The sequence below is a fragment of the Argentina silus genome (assembly GCF_951799395.1).
Source record: "Argentina silus genome assembly, chromosome: 17".
Taxonomy (NCBI): Eukaryota; Metazoa; Chordata; class Actinopteri; order Argentiniformes; family Argentinidae; genus Argentina; species Argentina silus.
This window is the reverse complement of record NC_139671.1, coordinates 6644719-6666484: the sequence shown is the minus strand read 5'-3', so window position 1 is coordinate 6666484 and position 21766 is coordinate 6644719. Positions and strand designations below refer to the sequence as shown.

Here is a 21766-nt window from a genome sequence, read left to right as displayed (position 1 = left end):
TATAGGGCATTCTTCAACTATGTCAGAAATCAGTTCTTATATACTTATTACTTTTAAGAGTTAATAGCTTTTTATTTTTTAATAATACCCTATGCTTTGATACATATATTAATTACTTATATTGTGACTTGAACACTGTGAACACTGTGATCTTCAACTAATTAGCCAAAACCTAAAATCTACTGTAAATCTAGATACTAGGAGTCCAATTAAATAAATGGTAAATGTATTAATATTTTGTAACTTGCACCTAAACTATGCTCCAGCTGGATAATATCATATCATATCTAAGGCATATCTATCTATGATTACATGAAACAGAAATGTTAATATCAAGTTGGCTAGTTTGCCCCCAATCTCAGAGCCTGGATTATTAAACTTCTCATCTGCCACTGTTACGATTGCAAAAAGAACAGTCTCTTCATCTCTCACACACACACACACACACACACACACACACACGCACACGCACACGCACACACACACACGCACACACACACGCACATACACACACACACAACCTCCAACCCACCCACCCACCCAGACACACACACACACACACACACACACACACTTCAAATGGGTTTAAGAACAATCAGTTGGTCCAGTCCATTTCTGAGTAAAACAGAGGGATGTCATAAACATGGTTGAGCATGACCATGTGGCTTATTGAATCAATGCACCTTCCCATCTTCCTTCCTTCCTTCCTTCTCACTCTGCTATCCATGGCAAAACTCTCTTGCACTGAATCAATTGGCCACGTAAAAGCATCCTTTGGTTTCTGAGCTGGTCTCAAGCTTGGTTGAGTTTTGTTCTGTGACGAGAGCCTAATATCAAATCTACTGGAAAGACCCATGATTTTTTTTAGGAATGATTATAAAACATGATTATGTTCAACGAGATGGACCAAAAGCTGAATAGGAATCGAGTCCTATTCAGTCCTAAACTGCCACACAAAGCGATCAGGACGACCCAGAGTCTGGGTCAAGACGAAACCAGTCATCAAACCCAGATTCACACACACCCACCACTTTGTTTCTCTTTTGAGCCAAATCGTCTCTTGAGCTGCACTGATTGAAACAAGTCACACACAGTAATTCCCATGAGTCAGGAAGTATCCCAGCCATTGTTGCCATAGCTTCACCGGATCACAGCAAGTCAGTCAGTCACACACATTCACACGCGTCCGTACCCCGACAATCGTTGCCATAGCTGCGCTGGTGGACAAAAAAACAACAAAAAAACAAGACCTCCCATTTTCCAACGAGTGTGAGGTAGATGAGGTGGGGCTTCAGGCTTCCTTGGGTGAGGGGACATGGGGGGGGAGGGGGCGCTGGGGGTCAGGGGGGGTTAGGGTTTGGGGGGGGGGACGACACCTCTCTGCCCTGTTCAGGGTTTCCTCCACCTCTGGGCCTGGGGGCCGTGGGGGTACGTGTGGGGCTCCTCTGGGGAGGACGAGGGTCCCTCCAGGGGGGACGAGCCAGAGCGCTCCTCCTCCTCAGGGGGGTAGAGGTAGTCTGGGGCCGAGGTAGAAGCGTGGGGGTCCTGAGAGCCTGAGGAGGGCACCAGCGCCTTGTGGGGACACTGGGCCACCATGTGCGTGATGCTCTGGCAGTAGTGGCATTTCTTTGGCTGGGGGGGCAGACCACACTCCTTAGCGTGGTGGTCCAGACCTCCACAGTTATAACAGCTGGAAAGAGAGAAGAGAAGAGGAGAGGGGGAGGGGGAGGGGTGGGGAGAATTTAACTTGCAGGGAAAATTATCTTGTAACTCAAATGAGAATGTACCTCTAATTGTTAAAACACAATTATTTTCCTCACATCAATGCTGTTATTGGCTAAAGTGCAAATAGACTGACTTCAGCTTCTCATGGATTTCCAAACAAGTGGCCCTTCCTCCACTAGATGGGGATATAACAAAGGGTATGTATCCTACTGAAATCTGATTGCTATAAAGACATCCATCAAGAACCAGAACCGCAAAAACGTATCCCTTATTGGTCGCAATTGTATAAGGCGCCATCAAGCCCCTGCATCTATATATAGTACCATAATGTTTTGGTCATGCAAAACCATGTCTGGTACAGTATCTTCGAGAGTTTTTCCATCATCTCTGGAAAAACAATTTCCCCTAACCCATGAACTGTTATATTTGGAGTGGTTTCTCAAAACATAACATTGGTAAAATAATATCGTCACGTTATAGATTTTTCATCTCTGCTGGCTCACCGCTTTATCTTATTTATTTGGAAATCCTCTGGCCCACCACCCCCTCCAACTGGGTCAGAGAAGGACTGATGCTTCCTAAGATGGAAGAGTTCTGATATACTGCTCACGGTTCTACAAACACATTTTCTGAAGTGTGTCAGCCAATACTTGGACTGTCGGTTCCAATTTAATGTTTAGTTCTGTAATATGTGGCTCACAGTCCACAGTGTGGTATGCCACTCTCTTATCCCTGATGTTGATGCTCATGGGTGTGTGTGTGTGTGTGTGTGTTTTCATGTATCTGTATATGCATATGAGTGTGTGTGTGTGTGTGTGTGTGTGTGTGTGTGTGTGTGTGTGTGTGTGTGTTTTCATGTATCTGTATATGCATATGAGTGTGTGTGTGTGTGTGTGTGTGTGTGTGTGTGTGTGTGAGTGTGTGTGTGTGTGTGTGTGTGTGTGTGTGTGTGTGTGTGTGTGTGTGTGTGTGTCAAGGTTGTAGTCTATACCCCATTTGTACCCTCCATAAATCTATGGTTATTAATAGCTACTCTACTACTGTAAAAGCATTTTTGGATCCTCTTCATAATCAAGTACTTACTACTTGCTACTCTTTTCATTATTTTGAATATATTTATTCAAATGTTCCCTTCTCTTCATTTTAGGTTGTGTTTTGTTTTCTTTAACGGTTAATGACTGACTGATAATGTAACTTGTAATTATGTTGCATATGTCCTCCATCTCTCTCATCCCTCGCTCTCAAATAATATCTGAAAGCTGTATACATTATTATTTTATTTTTTTTAAACGCAAAGCAGTGTTTCATCTATATTTATACAAATCCATAATACAAATCAATAACACACTGTCCTCTCCTCAGATAATCATCCACATTCTCCTGATCTGCGAAAAGACACTTCATCATCATCATCCCATTTCTCAGAGGTAGAGAGAGAGAGCTTTGGCTTCCTCCATGTTTCCACATGGAACGCCGCAATTAGCCTATAATGATTTTGAAGGCCAGTGAGCAAAACCAGTCTTACAAAAGATGCTGTATTCATCCTCCAGCCTCATTCTGAAGAGAGCAAACTGGCCTTGGAGAATCTCTTAGCTCAACACAGCATAGGAAACAACAAACCACTCGAAAACAAAACCGCTCAATGAATAAAGAACATGAGATTTGTTGCAGGGCAGAGGTCAAGTCCATTTCAATTCCAATTTAATTGCCCATGGACTTCGCATTGAAAAACAGCAATAACATAACTAAGAGACGAGTGATTAAATTCAATGTCCCTGTCCAATTAAATTAATGAATAGCCTTCAAGTTAAATAGAATTGACCCAGGTTCATACGTACTTTATTTCTTTTAACAAGCGATCATTATTTTCTTATTAACATCTGTCCCGTGGTTTTTCCAAAACTGTCGGGCAGAAAATATATGGTTCAGTTGCGGTTAATGGGGGACCTTGTGGGTTACCAAGGAGCTTGTGGTAACCACGGTAATACCTGAGCACAGGGAAGGCAGGTTGAAGGATGCCTTTAGCCTAAATATAGCCCAACTCATTTGTCCTTGCCTCTCCAGAACAACATCCGCAATATTCCCATATTCCCTCCAGGGTTCCCTACTACAAACATGTATACATATGGTTCTCCCTGTTATTCTGTCATGTATTTATGCAAAGCGTTTTGATGTGAACTCACTGGTTGCGTTTTTATCTTGTAATCCCTTACGTACTTAATATTTCCTTAAAACTTGCAATGGAAATTTTAATTAAAAAGTTAGTACCAAATAATGACTCTTAATTCTTCACGATTCATCAGAAAAAAAACATACATGTAGTACACAGTACGTACCATCTGGTATCTGGTGCTGTAGTGACTGATTTAAATATAATCTTATCTTATTATTTCCATAAATAACAGGCAAACACCAGCTCAGAGTCATAATACTGTACATACTCATTTAGTGAGTCAGTGAGGATCTTAGGACAGAGGTAATTCACTCTGAACTCTGGCTTCATGTTCTAGTTGGGCTGGTTTGAGTTGTAAAATATGCCTTAGTTTAGGACGACAATATCTGATACAGCATCAACAGTAATTAGCACTTCTTCTCCACACTGTGTGGCCGTGACCCCACTGTGGTTATGCATGGCTGTGGCCAGTAGGGGGCAGAGTAGCGTAACGGCAGTGGGAGCCAGGGAGCCCATCTTACAGAATCCGACACACTACTGTAACTGAGAGGTGACATCAAATGCAAGAACCTGCCAAAGACAAACGCAGCACCCTTACTAAACCTCAAAACAGAGCAATTATCCCAAATAAACTGAATAATTCAGTTGTGTAAGCCTATCGGGGGAAAGCCTTTGTGTCGATTAGGTTTCCTCTTGCGTAAGGACAGGATTCTTTTTCACACCTAGTTACAAAAGAATTAGATAGCCAAGGAGGTATGTCACCATGTACTGCTTTGGTCTCTGCAGATACAACATACATGGTGTGAAGGGAATTGCATAAGCTAGCCCAGACCTAGGAATTGATCATATTAATATGTCTCCTCCTACGATGAAGCCAGATATAACTCTCAACCTGGTTCTCAGTATTCCACAGCAGTAAGCTACCATGTGCTCTGACATACGGGGAGAGTAAACACTATATAAGTCGACCATGTGATGAACCCATGTTCTCTCTCCATATCCACCTCAGGAGAGGAGATGAGAGGAGAAGGCTGCTGCCCATCAGCTTATTCCATAAGACATCAAACCGTACATATCTATTCTAAGGACCTCTGGCCAAAAAAAAATAAAAGCCTCCTTCATGATTATTCAAGTACTTGATTGAGCTTCTGCAATAAAATGCATCGAGATGGACCTCGCCGAATCCTAATGTAGTCCATAATTTGGAAGCTGGCAAATTGAACTTCAATAGCTGCGAAATAGCAGCCGGAGTGCCGTATTCAATGCATTAACACAGAGCAGGATAACCATGGCAACAGGCATGTACTTGGATGGATTGAATCTACAAGCTATGCCCACTGAGAAGAAATAGCCCACCGTTGACTACCACCGAGAAATCTCCAACACCACGCTAGACTTGGTGTTACTGCTCAGAACTCACATTCACTCCGGTCGTGTTTCGTTACAGATTTGAACATTCGTCGACTGGGAGGTATTTAGCCTTGGATTCTACATTAATCACACATACCACCATGTTTAGAACTCTCTTAGAAATGAGTGGACCTTCAAAATAAACACTGAAAGAACAGCTCCCCAAATAATCTATTTTAATTATTTTTTTCTTTTACAGAACATGACACTATTCAAGAAGAACTATTTTGACCATGCTATTATGACACCTTTTCCCCCACAGAAAGCTCCACCCACATTGTGGCCAACGCCGGTGCAATCCCAGGATACTTTGCTCTCCTACTCACCGGTCTCCCTTTGGTTTGCGTTTCTGGGGCGGGACCTTCCCTTTGGGTCTCCTCTCGCTGCCTGCACAGGGTCCCCCACCCAGCCCAGTCACCCGCAGGGACTCCAGGCCCTTGGAGGACTTCTTAAAGGTGAACTCCACCTGCTCGCCCTCCTTCAGGCTGCGGAAGCCTTCCATCACCAGCTTACTCTGTGGAGGAAAAGCAGACCACCCCTTTTAGAAATGCTCTGGCATTACTGCGAATGAGTTAGGTGTAGGGGAACCTTCTCAACATGATACAGCTTTAAAGGGGTGGGGCTGGATAAATGTAACCACTACATTTACACACAATTTACAGATTGCCCCTTTAAGTTGTTCAATAACATCTTTCATGTCAAAATGAATACAAAATCATTCAAGAAAAATGGAGTGTGGGGGTAAATTGGAAGGTGATGGTCGACGTTTCTTTGGTTTTTATGAATCCCAAAGAAACAAACAATTAATGCATAGTTTAGCATTTTCTATTTTACAATGCCATTTTTAAGTAAATAACTGGTATTTTCTGCACCGTAAAAAATAAAGTATGTCCAAGAATTGAACATTGTCTGAAACCGCTGCCATGACTGTTGCAGCACAGAGGTGCATACCTGAGGACAGTCATTTCTTCACTCCTCCCTCTATAGTTATCACTATATAACGACACACTTAAACACCATTTCCTTCTGAGGGGGAAAGAATAGCATGTCGCACCTAATGCTCTCACTTCCCTCAACAGGTGAAATAACAATCTTATCTGCAGGCGATTCATCTGATTACAACACACATACAGTAAGCTACACACATACAGTAAGCTACACACTCAACCATGATTTATGACTAGATGTTGCTGGCACAGAATAACGACAGATACCATTGACCTTTATGGATCTCACTCAACTAAACTGGATTCAGCTGAGGTATACACACCCACACAAACTATATATATATATATATATATATATATATATATATATATATATATATATATATATATATATATATATATATATACACACACATACAGCAAACCTATGTAGGCTGATAAATAACAATTCAAGCTCTTTCAATGCAGTATTACCACTCAAGACAGATGTCTACATGACGTAGGGAGAAGGGAAGGGTAGGAGGCAAGAGAGAGTAGGAGAAAGAAATGTATAGTGAGAGTCTGTATGGTAATTGGAAGGGAAAGAGAGTAATACACAAAATGTAAATCAAACGACTGAAGTGGGAGGACGAAAATGGACAGCGACAGAAGGAGAGACTGAATTGATACAAAACAGCACAAAGCTGAGAATACAGTTTGCGTTCATACGCCATATTTACAAAGCATTTGCACAAGCAGAAAATGTAACACATAAAGGTTAGAGTAAGGTGAAATGATTTTAAATAAATGTACGCAATGAACAGATAAATGAACGACAGTTCAATTGTTTGATTTTTAATTAACCTCTGAAAAGCGTTTAACAAACCAAATGCCGGCTCAACATTGTTTTAATTTTGGTCATAATTTCATACAAAATGTAACTTTGAATTATGTTCGGGAGCCAATATGAGAAAAAAAAAGATATTTTTGCTGTTGTTAACTGCTAATTACAATCAGTTGAGTTTACCTATTAATTAAAAGAGACTAAAATAACTGTGGTTTTCATTAAGAATACACTAGTTTCTCAAGGTAATTTGCTTCACTTTATTTTCTATCTTTACCTAATTCTTTTATTATAAATACACATACTAATATGATCATTATGCAAGGCTGCTAAAACTGATTATTATCTTTAGCCCTTCATGCAATTCCTAACAGTGCAATACATTTAAAAAATATTATTAAAACATTCTCTCATATCCAGAAACTTTGAGTGGAAACTGGAATATCTATCGACATTTCAACATTAATATATAACATATTAATATAACTGTTCAGCTCCAATATGAATACAATTAATATTTATTATATAGCTATTGTTAAATTCTTCCTTGTCTATATTTAATCAAATATGTTATGAAATAATTGAAATGATACAATTCCAAACTACAAATGTCCCCATTAATCCTAAGGGAACTATCTATTAGATGACATTTTGACAGAAATGGTCTCGACCAAAGAAAACGAGACAATGATAGGAGGGGCAAAAAGGAGTCCAAATCAAGAAGATGTTCTGCTTCAAATCTCTTTGAACACCAAATAGTTCAATAGATTCAACACATTTAACTTCAAAATATGCCACATACTTACTCATGAACTCACAGTATCAGTTACAACTAATTATTAGGTCAATTCTTTTCACATCTTAGGTACAAATATACCTCTCATGTACATTGAAAACCAATACATTTACATCAATTTGGGATTCTTATTTTTAAACCTAAAATGCTTTACATAATTGTTTGATGAATTCAATAACATGTGTACATGCCGTTTTTGAAATGCATCTCTAAAACAGTTAAATTAAACCAGCAGTTTCAATAAGACACTAAGAAGCTAAGTGTCTATCCTAAAAGTAAAAACAATACATCTAACAAATTCAAATTGAACCATGGTTGAATCATAGATTGCACTTTACAAGATATAAACAATATTTGCATGTTTTTACCATATAATGATAAGAAAAGCAGGGTATGAAACCCCACCAACAGAAGTTACCTCTTATAAAGGATGTTGTTAGTCGAAAATCACAACTATGGGAAACCAACAGAAACTTAACAATTGCAAACTTCCTCTTATTCGCACTAACCCCATAATTTCTAAACAAATGTTCAGGCTTTGTAGAGGTGGAACAGAGCCTTCACTCATACATTCCACACAATTTATTCATTAGTTCGTTCACTCATTCATTCCCTCGCTCTCCAGTTAGCAGCGGCTGATTAGCTCACTCCAGCTCACTCCCACTGCCGGCTGAGGGGAGCCATTTTGGATGTTTTGGTATGGGATGTGCCGTGAGGAAAAGGAAAGGATTAGGGATGGGAATGAGGGATAGCAAGGATTCCACACTTCCATTCAACAGAGCACACTCTCATGACAGGGAATAAGAGGGAGAGGGAGAGAGAGAGAGAGAAAAGAAGAGAAAGGTGGATTGTGGCTTAACCATGAATATGAAAAAAAGACCCAATGTTCCACCAACGGCTGTGTTTAGCATTAAGACTGCCTGAAGCAGGTTTGTTTGGCAATCACAATTATAAAAATCACAAGGATAGTTAAGCAAACTAAACTATGCAAATTCAGATGGGTATTTCCGTTAATTTGAACCTCATGGGTACAGTAGTTATCTTTCTAATACAAAGATCTTGAAGCGAGAATCAGGAGAATTGCTCCTCTTCTCCCGACACCATAGATTTTTCGCAATGGATAATGATGAATAGTCATTGATCAGTTCGCTGGCTCAGTATCAATGAGCCCTTCCTCTTCCTGTCCTGCCATGAAAGCTGCTTGTCTTTCCAGGTCAAAGTTCAGTGGTTTCACTCTGCACCCCGCCCCCCTACAGCTCTCATAATGCTACCACAGTATGGAAACCACACAACTCCTTTCGTCCTACAGAAATATATGAACACAGATTTGCTAGAGATACCATGAGAAGTACAATAGACAGTTAAGAGATACAATTGTCTCTTGATTGAATCACAATTTCTCGGTGATGCATTTACAGATAAGATGTGACCATTTTGATTGTTGAAGCATTATGACTTTATTCTAGGACAAAAAATACAATCAGATATGAAGCAATCCTAATAAAACGAATTACTGCATATATGCGTCTGGCTGTGCTTTGTATGTGTGTGTGTGTGTGTGTGTGTGTGTGTGTGTGTGTGTGTGTGTGTGTGTGTGTGTACACTGTGTGTGTGTGTGTGTGTGTGTGTGTGTGTGTGTGTGTGTGTGTGTGTGTGTGTGTGTGAACCTCAAGAATCAGAACCTGTAACCTGAGTCCCCTCCTCTCAAGTGACCTGGCGGGTGTCCTGCCTGGTTTCAGTTTACACACAGAGGTCAGGAGAGGGCACGGCCAGAGGAGAGAGAGGGAGAGAGAGAGGGAGGGAAGAGAGAGGGAGAACAAAATGGAGGAGGGGCCTGGCCTGAAGCAGGGTGGGGGGTGAGAGTGAGGGAGAGGGGAGAGGGGGAGAGGGGAGAGGGGGAGGAGTGGAGAGGAGAGGAGAGGAGAGAGGGTGGGGGTGAGCCCGTGGAAATGCCTCCAGCGCATTCTGTTCAGCTCCAATGGAGGAGCAACTCCTGATCACTGCCTGGACGGGGAGTACAGGAACAAAACCCCCATTTGATCAGGAGCCCTGCAGGTCAGCCACAGAAATCCAGGGGTCAGGGGCGGGAAGAAAAAAAAAAAAAAAAAAAAAAAAAAAAAAAAACTACCAGAGGACCACACCAACCCACCAACCCCCCCCCCCCCCCAACACATCTGCCCAGTGAGGGTCCCACGCGCACTATCTTGCACCAAATCAAACAGGGGTGCTTGTCAAAATGGGTGTCCGATAAATGTGTTTATGACATATACATATGTGTGCGCGTGCGTGTGTGTGTGTGTGGGGGGGGGGGGGGGGGGGGGTGATGGGGTGGTTAGAGAGAGATGTACAAGTGAGTGTCGGAAGGAGGTCTCGATCAATAAAGCTAACGTCCTGGATCAAAATAGCCTTCCTTTTCATCATCCTTCCCCACGTCATCACCAGTCACAGCAATCAATACAGGAAGCGGAACGTGAGGGGAGATGTGAAAGGAGAGCATGTGAAACCTCCTTCAGTCTCTCCATGGCGACTGTGCGGTGGCTTATTATAGGATGGTTCAAAATCAGAGCTGGCCAGAGCGGAGCCGCATGATGGAAAATGTGTGTGTGCGTGTGTGTGTGTGTGTGCGTGTGTGTGTGTGTGTGTGTGTGTGTGTGTGCATGTGCGTGTGTGTGTGTGTACACATGTGTGTATGTGGGGAGGAGTGGAGGGAGAGGAGGGGATGGCGACGACCATGTGGTGCAGTGCTATTAAGTAGCTTTTTACACACAGGAAATGCTAAGTGGACAAAGCTGGCCCGGATCGCCCCAGATGGACGTGACCCAACAGGATGCATATAAACCAAAGAAGAAGAGAAGCAAAAAAAAAAAAAATCACACACACCAGAGCAAACCACCAACAAAGCCGATCTCACCGCTCTGACACCCTAGCCCTCCTCCACACGTTTTCATTAGCGCTCCTGACCTCTGACCCCTGCCCAACCCCCCATCAAACACTTGAGAGCATTCACGTTTCCCCTGCCCCAAATTAACTACATGCAACGCCCCTGATTATGGCCAATATTTGATCTGGGAGAGGAAGTACTAGATCATTCAGCAACATTTATCAGGATCAAGGCGGAAATGAAGCACAGTGAGGTGACAGGGGATAAAAACCACTCTGTGGTAGTAAATAGATTTGTTCAAAAGGGAGGTGAGCAACTACTGCACCAAATGCATGTTTTGATTCAAATTAAAGTTGCACTTTCCTGTTTTTTTCAATTCCCAGAAACATTATTAGGCAGGTTTCAGGGACATACAGATTAAGTCTGCTCCTGGATTTAATTTTCATGAAGGCTAGTTACAATTCGGTTGACTGGATTATAAGGTTAATCTTCTTTAAAAGATTCATGTAACAGACTTTGTTCAGTGTTGTTCAGTGACACATGGGCCCAAGGGTATTTGATGTTCGTGAAATAATAATTTCAGCTTTTGATTAAAAGGTGCACTTTGCAACATTGTATCAATCTTTTAAACATGTATGTGTATTTATCCCACGTAAATGGCCATGTGCTACTTTCTTAACATATCATAGTTCAAAAAACTGTTGTATTCAATAATGGTGATGACACTGCTGTTTGTAAACCTTAAAGGTGGTTGTCCCAACCTCTCACCAGTAAACATTAACCTTTATAGCTTTGAACAGTGCTCAAAAATGATATGTCTTTTTTACTTTAGTGCTACAGATACAACTTAGCCTGAAAGGCCATTTGTATACCAAAATGCCTTAAAATAAATAAATGCCACCTTTAACTAAACCAAAATTACAGCTACTTCTGCACATTAGACAGTAAATTGTGAATTTGATTTGAAGTTAATAACACATATTTTAGAAGTAGATCTCCTACCACGTTCTTCCTCTCTACATGCAATCACAAAAGCTGTACATTTCCTCCATGTTTAATATTGGTAAGTAATTATCTCATGCCCTTCAGACATGATTTTTTTTAGCTGATTTTTCCCATTTGTACATACAAAAGGAAAATAGTCTGACTCATTTCCTCCAGATGGATTCAGATTAAAATCATAAGGATTGTGGTAAATGCTTGATTTGGTTGTTATATAATGTAAAAAAAACAACAATCTTCTTTTCAAAACTGTGGTTCATCAACAGTAAATGTATTGTTAAATACATGCTACCATCATAATCTTCTAATGATTAATAAGATACGATATGATATAGCCCTGTGAACAAGAGTCCTCATTTAAAACCAGATCTACTGTTCATTACTAACATACAAAATGTTGTTTTTGTTGATGGTCTGATTTCTTCAGATAAAAAGTCTATACATAAAAATAACCACGGTTGAAGAGAAGAAAATAACAGAGCTATCACTTTAGATCAGAGAGAGAGATGGCATTGGATATTATATGACAATCTCATCCAAATAATGATGTATCAATCTTTCAGGAACACATAAAACCGTTTCAGAGAGACAATATTCTACAATATACTACAATGTGTAATGATTTTTCTTTTTTATCAGAATCAATGGAAAACAACCCAAAGAAGGTATCTGGAAAATACCAAGTACCAGATCAGCCACTAAACTGGACTCTCCTGTTTTACAGCTTGTCTGTTTGTCCTGTTAATGATCTACACTCATTTTTAGCACCATTCAGCTAATCCACCACCTTCACAATTAGCTATCATGTTCACCATATACGGGTGACTCAGAGAGGAAGTCACATGACCACACTCTTTCTTCTTCTGCGTTTTTTGAAGCGTTGAAGTAAAGGGGGTGGGGTAGGCGTGGGGTGGAGGGGGTGTGGGGGGTGGGGTGGGGTGGAGGAGGGGGGGGGGGTGGCTGCAGGAGAGACAAAGCCTGATACTGGCTATCTAGAGGCAGGGAGGGGTGGGGCCTGCATGCCAAACGGTGACACGGACCAGAGGTTAATCTCACTAGGGGCCCACTTTAACCTCGCTATGCAAAAAACACACACACACGCATGCATACACACACACACACACACACACACACGCACAACCAAAAATGTCATACTAAGATGCACAACTAGACATCAAGGAACCGGCAGCAACAACAGCAAAAATAAACTCAAACTGAACACACACACACATACAGAAGTAAACACACACACACACACACACACACACACACACACACACACACACACAGGAGTAGCACCAGTGTTGCACACGGTTGGTTCAACGTTAAGACCTGATAACCAGCAGAGGGAGAGCACACCCACCCCCTTCCCTTTTTTGTCTTTAAAGAAATTCCTCTTTTTTAAAAGAATGCCCGAGGTGGGAGCAACCCCCCACAATCCCAACCCCACACGAGAACACACACACACACACACACACACACACCGACCAGGTAAGCCCTCCAAGGCTATGTGAGGTGAGACACATACATACATACATACATACATACATACATACATTACATCCACAGAAGAGGTGCAAAAGAAAATCCATTCTAAATCCTCCCCACTTGGTGAAATAAACAACGGAACGTAAACATTGGCACAATTGGTGAACACGACACCGCTGGCACGAGGCATGGTCATAAACACTTGGAGACAAGGTCTGGGTGAGGAGAGTGCAAACCCATGTCACAGTAGCACTTGGAGAACTCTGTGTCAACCTCTCTCTCTCTCTCTGTCTGTCTCTCTCTCTCTCAGGAAGTGATCAGACAGGAACCCTATTGACGCCTGGGCCTCCTAGGAGTTCTCTGTGGTCGGGATGGGACCCCCGTCCTCTTTACCCCTCTCTCTCTCTCTCTCTCTCTCTCTCTCATTCTTCTTCTCTACCTCCCTCCTTCCTTCCTTCTTCCACGCCTCCTTCTTCCACTCTTGGCCCTGCCTCTACGCTACTTTTTCCCCTACCTCTCCTATTTTCTCTTCTTCCCAAACCCCTCTCCCCCACTCTAACCTTCTCCCTCATTCATTTTCTTCCCCAACACCCACACCCCCCCCCACCCACCCACCCACACACACACACCACCCCCTCTTTCTGCATAACTCCTCCTTTCTCCCTCTCACTACCTCTCTTACTCCTGTCCTCAGTCTCCCTCTGTCCTTTCCTCTCTCCGACCCTTTCTCCACCAACTCCACTCCCCCCTTTTCTCTATTTTTTCCGATCCACTCTGCCTTTCACTCTCTCCCTCTACCTCTGGTTCTCTCTCTCTCTCTCTCTCTCTCTCTTTCTCTCTCTCTCTTCTCTGCCCCTTCCCCCTCTCATTCTCTCAAATTCCTGCCTGCATAGAAACATATCACACTGTGTCACAAACTATGGCACAATCTGGATGTTGTACACTAATGCTCATTTGTCTGTGAAGAAATGTGTCTTTATCTGAGAAGAAAATATCTAAAATGGGTACAATCTTCCCAAGCAGCAACTGTGGGCTTGCCCCTCTTGTAACAGAAAAACATGTTTGTGTGTGTGTGTGTGTGTGTGTGTGTGTGTGTGTGTTCTCTAGAACCTCTGAGCCAACACCCCCATATAACTGATCTGAGGTCTGTTCTAAAACAAGCAAGTATTGTTGTGTGTCAAATTAAACATGTCCCATTCATTTTCGAGGATCAGTTCAATTGTAAATTCCCTCTATACTTTATCCAGGTCTAAATTAAATAAGATAAGCACACAGCGAAGCGTTACAAACACTGCATCAAATCAAATTGGCATTTTGACTGGTATTTCATGAGCACATTGACAGGATTACAATTTGAATAACAATGAGGGATTGTTATTACCACATTCATTATGTTCATGATTGTCATTATTACAATGTAAATAACACGCATTGTCCATCATAAGGCAGATCATGGTTCAAGTAAGACATAGCGACATAGAAAATTGCTTAGGACCAGGGTTACAAATGACCAAGGGCGACAGTGTTTGTTTGAGTTCTGCAAGGCTCTGTAGGGTCTTTCCCAGACTCTACCCTCTCTCTCTCTCTCACAGATTAATACATTTGCTATGCAGACGTCTTTGGCAGGGAGGGAAATCACAGGGCTAGAGTATGTAGACATCTGACACGTTCTCTAAGCACTGCTATCGTTTGGAACTCCTACCTCTCTTTTCAATTCCCTCTCGACAAAAACTAGTATTGTATTCACATAACCCAGTGTGTACACTACTCTACCAGTGTGTACACTACTCTTTAATGCAATTTAATTTACTAAACTAACATCAAGTTTCATGTTAGAATCATCAGCCCACACACAGACAAAGCGTCAACATACAGAAAAGGGAAACAGCAAAGAATATTTTTCAAAAGGTTACAGTGATATGGAGAAATGGGTATCATCATGGCATATTGTCAAAGGTTAATGACTGATTAACACATATTTTTCAAATCTGTATATATAAATTCATCATTACATTATCTGTACATGTGCCTATACATTGGTGTAACATGGTGCTCACCTTTTTAACTTTCAACACTGGAAAATCTAAAGATAGCAAAACATAACACACAGGGCTTCATTTAAAGCATTTGAAAGTATTTTTTTTAAGCAGGTATTGAACTTCGTCATGGGAGTTTTGGAGGAAGCGACTCACCATAACAGATGTATAACCACAGGAATAAATCAAATGGTGGTGATTCAGCTATGGCTCAACGACATGGAACATGTCCTCTATAGATCCAACAATAGTACACCACAGCAGCATCAAGCACCACATTTCACCACGCAATCTCATGTTGCTCTGTTACTCAATCATGACAGACGTTTCCAAAAAGCCTTCAGTCGGGTGCTAGGATCTGAACCATACCGTCCTCTAGTTTAAAATAACTTCCCGTGAGGCCAAGATAAAAGCACCTCACCAAACGGGTGCGAAAACGAAATGGTGAAAATGACTCCTCATCCCCTCTCGTTCCTCCACGAGTCTTTAAAGCCACTTTATGGGACCGTAAAAGGGCGATTTAACGGCATAGAGAGGGGTTCAAATAGGGAGGAATAAACTGCGCTTTGTTTGGTAGAATATATAGATAGATATAAAATAAGGCTTTGAAAGTCAACTAAAACAATAGCTGTAGCCTATAAGAACTGCGATCATATGCCCTCGATCTAAAGAGAACATAGCCTACTCGGAGAAGAAAAACATCTACTCACACCACCAATCCTTGTTAACTTTCAAAGAAGCAACTGTATAGACACGTGATCAAAATGACAGTGTTTTGCACTTACTGTCAACCAAAACATGTGAGATAAAACAAACATAGTTTGTGAGTGGTCTGCTTTCATTAGCCTACATGGATTTCTTTGACTCTGCAGGCCTATAATGTCTTAAAATGTAGTTTCTGACATGTTAGTTGACCATCAACCATGTTCTCCTGTCCGTGAGGCAATAGAAAACAGAAAACTGAGTCATACGAATTTCTCCCTCCACAGTTCAAGGGGAAGTAAGGGTGGGATCATGTTGCTTTAAGGCAACCCAGCATGTTTTTCTGCCCTGTACATGCTATAGGGAAACGTCATGATATAAAGTAACATATTTTTGGGGAACTGTAGCAAGATAACAACCCATAAACGATAGGCCTACACATGTTGCAATCAGAGAAGACATGGACGATGTTGCATTGTCAGGCAAATAGTGAAATTACTGGCAACCCAATGGCAGGTAAAAAAAAATATTATAATAATAAAAAATAAAAATAAAACGATTGTGTAGAATCAACATCATCTCTTTGAGAAACACATTCTGTCTATATCCGACAGGAAAGGCTAGTGGCTTTAGATCAACACCGAGGAGCAACATAGGCTTATTCACAGATTGCGCCACTGGAGGAGACCTCCAAAACATCATTGCAGATGTGTTTTCGTCGTTCGGGGGAACTTACTTGGTGAACGAACACGTCCAGAGGGGGGTCGACGGGGCTCCCCTCGCTGCTGGTCATTGAGATAAATCCGAACCCCATCCGAACATTAAACCATTTGCAGTGGCCTGCCCCTGACAGAACCTGGGGCCGAATTCGGTCTTCCTGCTCAATCGACTTGGCGGGGTCTTCTCCGCCACCTTTACCCGCCCCTCCTAAAAGCCAAATGAAAGTAGTTAGCTACAGCATTTATTAATAGATGGGTGTGTTGAATGAAGTATTTCCCTTTGGCCGTGCGCGCGCAGTTAGTAGGCTAAACAACTTTTATGGAGCCCCCGTTGGGTGAAAATCTCCATAAGCAAGGGGGAATCCCCGCCACTGGCCGATACGTGATGTTCATCGTCGTTACAATTCTCCTACAAAACCATTTTCGAGATCACTCAAGCGTTAAGTGGCGCATGGTAGAATAAGTCGAACATCTGCGCAAAACGTTATAAAGTTACTTGCATGGCGCACGGCGAGAAAGCATACGATTGCCCGATTGCACTTGCCCTTGTACATGCATGCTCACTGATGTAACTTCTGGAGCATTTTTACATGCATCTTCTATAGTTAACTAGCGTTGTATGGAACTCAAAGGGCAGGTGTACACATGGTTCCCCTATTGGGCAGAAAACGCTCTTTATCATAGACAAATAGCTAAAACAACATACCCCAATACATCTTTTCACATAGCAATAATCGGGGGCGGTACATAACATATAGGCTCTAAAACAATACCCAATCGCAGCCCCCTCTATACCATGAGATGAAAAAGTAAAACCAGAAAAAATAGAAATAATTGCAGAATAACCTTCGGCCATGTTTCCCCGCGGACCCTCTGTTCCAAAGTTCCAATAGAAAAGCTTCCTCTGCGAAAACGGGTTATGATAGTCAACATTAATCCAACATCCTCAATTCCAGCGGTCACAAATGTAGCTCGCATGGTACAGCGTGCTTTCACTCTTTTGATATTTTGTCATGTCTCTCTCCCTCAATCCCTTCCTCACTCACTCCACTTCTACCGTTTGCTCTCTTTCCCTCTCTCTCATTCGCTTGCTCGCTGGCTCTGCCTATGCCCGTATTAACCACGTGACTTTTACAATTACATGCTTTCTTGCTACTAATTTCACTACGAATCCAGGGAGGGGAGTGGAGCGAGGGAAACGGACTCGGAACCGATTAGAAGGTCCCAGTGGTCAGTCTGTGTTCACAAAAACACACTTTGAGAATTAACTGCCCCCTATCTTGCGACACATTTAACAACTGTCCAAACGTTGAGATTGTAAAGCAGCGGGCTACTTTGAAATGGTCAGCCCATGCTCTCCTCCACCTCGATACATTCTTGAATTATCATTTCACATCATCATCATTCACTTGCCCTAACAGTCAGCAAGTCAAGTGACAACTTCACAGTTCTAAAGAGAAAGAAATAGTCTGTAAAACAGTAATTGGTATGCAATAGCAATACACGTGTTTGTTTCCCTATCAATCTGCTTTTATTCATATAGCTAATATTTTCTCCCTTTCTTTTTACTTGTCTGGCCTCACGATTATAGAGTTAGTCCACCTTTAGTGGATTTCACTGCTTCGTCTTGATTCTTAAAATCAATTCTGGATTAATCAATTAATTATCTAGGCCTATTTGTTGATTTGATTTGTTTGTTGATTTGTTCATTGCTGCATTTTCAAGGTAGGTCTACGTTCATGTGTTAACATCTGGCCAAATATAAAAGATTCAATTAATCATGAACGCTTTAAGTAGCTTTTGACTAGACCCACAAAAGTTGTTTGTATAAGGCTTACATACATAACTTCACTTTATGCTCAGAATGGGGTTCCATTGGAAATGGGAGTGAACAGGGATAAAACCAAACTACAAAAAAAGTCAAATTCCTTCACTGACTTCAACCACAATCATAGCCTAAAATGACCAAGATATTGTAAATACATTATCAATCTGAGTGAATAGGGTCTGTAAATACTGATAGGCAATGGCAAAGATTTGCACTGATAAAATGAGGAGTGGATAGCACATGGTCATCTCTCAACACTGGAATTTGGGTAGCATTAACAGTTTGATCATCTAAATCCTTATGGATAGACTAATAGGCTATGTCTGTAAACATCTTGACTGAGTAACATTTTACGAGTCCTCTTATCTCAAATCAATATCCATTAACCAAACAGGTTACTTTCAGGGATGGAAAAGGAGAAAAACAAGTTGGAGGAATGAATCAACAACAACCCACCCACCAACCCTAAAGAGCCCACCCTCCGGAATTCATGAGCTTACCCCTACCCCCAACCCAGCCTGGCCCAGCCCAACCCCCGCGCAAACTCTGTTTTTGAAGATGCGGTGTGGAGGCCTCCGCCGTGGCCACAGAATTACGGTTTGGGTCACAGGGCTGGCCACCGGTGTCAGATGTTATCGACTCACTCATATCCTGAGAGAGCTTTTCTGACCGGGACACACAGCTAAGGTACTCACCCACAAACATCTACCCGCATGTATCCGAGCTAACCTATCCTTTGAAGGGTTCTTCACCAACATAAAATGACTCGATTAGGCTACAAAGTTAACATCATAACGTCATATCGCCTGGCCATAAAGGCCTATATGATAAAAGGTAAGGTTGTATAAGAATCGCAGTCCTCCTCCTGCGAACTGCAATCGCTAAATTCAGCTAAAATTCTAGCTATAATGAACATGACTAAAAGTGAATAAGATTGCCACAATTAAGTCATCAAAGAAATAATAAGCCTTATCATATAAGAGGAACATCAGATTATCAAACCAAATCAACTGATCAAATATTGTCAGAGCGACCACACTCAAAATACTGCATTCACTACCACTTGTATTTCAGTTGCAAAGATTCCTAAGCAACATGCTAGAGATTGGACTTCCCTCACCCCAGCCAACCCCACCCAACCCCCACACCTCGCCATAGGCTCCCAGAGGAAATTTGCCTCTACCCCTGCATTGCTGTCATTGGAGTTCAAAGGGTTCATTCAGTTCGTCTCTCCTTTTCTTCTTGCTCTTAGTTTGGGGGTTCATTTTGTCGTTTAGTGCATGCATTCCAGCCACCAATCCCTCACTTTTTAAATATTCTCTGCTAAGAAAGTCTAAACATTGTTGACATAGCCATAGGTCAGCCCATGTCAGTGTTGTTTGGATGAATATGAGTCTGTGGATTCTTCAGCATTTTACAAGGAAAAGGTAAATTGTTTTTGTTTTTCAATTTCATCATCTAACCTTTTCAGAACATACCAGTATGAATCATCATCACAACGTGTAACAGACTGTTGCCTACATTAGAAACATAGAAATCAAGCGTGTGAGCAATGTTAACTGATTTTAAGGTTTGAAAGTGACTTTGTTCTTTTCTCACATGGCAACATTCGTTCAGAGACATTTTGAATGAACGAAAAATTGTAGTATAAAGCTTGTAAAAAGCCCACACATTGGTATGTTTGTGCCTTTGTCTGACCAAACCAACAAGGTAACCATGGTCCTCTATATGAAAGAAAAAGGCTTTTTCGTTTTTATTATGTTTTTTGTTTCTTTTAACCTCCACCAAATACGACTATTTCCTGCAAAGAAAATATTTAGTCTGAAGACAAATCATTTTGGACAGGCTAAATGTTTAAATGACAATAGCCTCGCCTAAAAAGGCTATTCAAATGTAAGTAAGAATCAAATGGGGATAGCTAGGCTCTGTACAGATTTAAACCGATAATTCCTTACATTTTAAAATACTTCCCAAGCATTTTCAATATACAAGAGATAGCTTATAATAATCTATTCACATTGCAAAATCACTATAACGTTTTGTGACTAAACACACTCATATGGGCTCAACATCCGTTTAACTGCGACGGGTAGATTTCTTGGTTACGAGTTATTCCATATTTCAGAGTTGTATATACAAGCAAACCCTTAAATGAGAAAACATAGGCTATAGTCTATATCTGAATGAGAGACCAGTGACGTCAGAGGGAGGCATGAGAAGCGCCTCAGCCCGGCAAGGCGCAAGTTATGCTAACGATGCGCCAAAACCCGCATGGGAAAACAAAGCCGACACACTGAATGAGTGCCTATATTTCTTCACTGATTCACGACATTTTTAGGAAATAATTAAACTCTGTTCAATATAATCGTTTTTATATGGTCACACCTCAACACAAATAGGCTAAACCGCCCTGTCTCATTATTCTGTTATTTAAGTATTCAAAACCGTCGCAAAAGGGCCAAAAGCATGCTTTTTTTGGAAAAAAAAGTTAATTTCTAATAAGGCATATGCCTCGAAACTTTGTTATCATCACAGTTTGTTTTGAGAATAGGTATCTATCTGCGTTAAGGCTATTTGACATAGAGGCTACGCATACTCTCCAATCAATTAAATCAAAAGGGTCAAATTTAAAGGGGACAATGGAATATAAAAAAGTGGTGAGAATAAATTGCTGCTTGTAGATGGCAAGCCACTAGCCCTAATCCTACTGCTGCGCTATAGCCTACAGGTGTTATCACCAGCAGCATTTGATATCAACTTGTCTTTATGCTGAGAAATATACCCTACAGGCCTACAGTTATCTCACAGATGTATAGCTAGTCAGAATGATCATTCACTAACCTGTGAGCGAAGGCACAGCCATTGTCACTCTCGTCTTACTCTCCTCTCAGACCTGTGAACGAGATAATATTACCATAAACCCGTCGTTTTCCTTATGTCCGCTTGCTGTTAACTATTGGCTGAAGAAACTGTCAAATCAAGACGCGCATATGAAGCCGAAAAGAAAGTGAGTGACTTCAAGCAAGTCACACAACCGGCATACTGGCTGTAAAGGCATTTTCCCAGTCCGTTACCGGTAGATTTTCACCGGTCGGATTCAAGGAGATTTTCCACCGATGAATATTTAATAGCAACACTGTAACTTAAGCGGACGTGCGTGCGGGACAAGCCCGGTAGATTTGTTTGAATTTGTTACAGTGGAGAGACGGATTGTTGAGTGATAGAGTGGCAGTGAT

General features: G+C 41.5%; 1 protein-coding gene across 1 annotated transcript; it reads right to left on the bottom strand.

Moving 5' to 3' along the window:
- Window positions 1-1389: 1389 nt before the first annotated feature.
- lin28b (lin-28 homolog B (C. elegans)) lies at window positions 1390-21393 on the bottom strand (the record flags this gene model as incomplete). Its single annotated transcript, XM_083688802.1, has 4 exons — window positions 1390-1690; window positions 5635-5822; window positions 16720-16910; window positions 21372-21393. The coding sequence occupies 4 exons, from the start codon at window positions 21391-21393 to the stop codon at window positions 1390-1392; spliced, it is 702 nt and encodes a 233-aa protein (XP_083544928.1).
- Window positions 21394-21766: the final 373 nt, after the last annotated feature.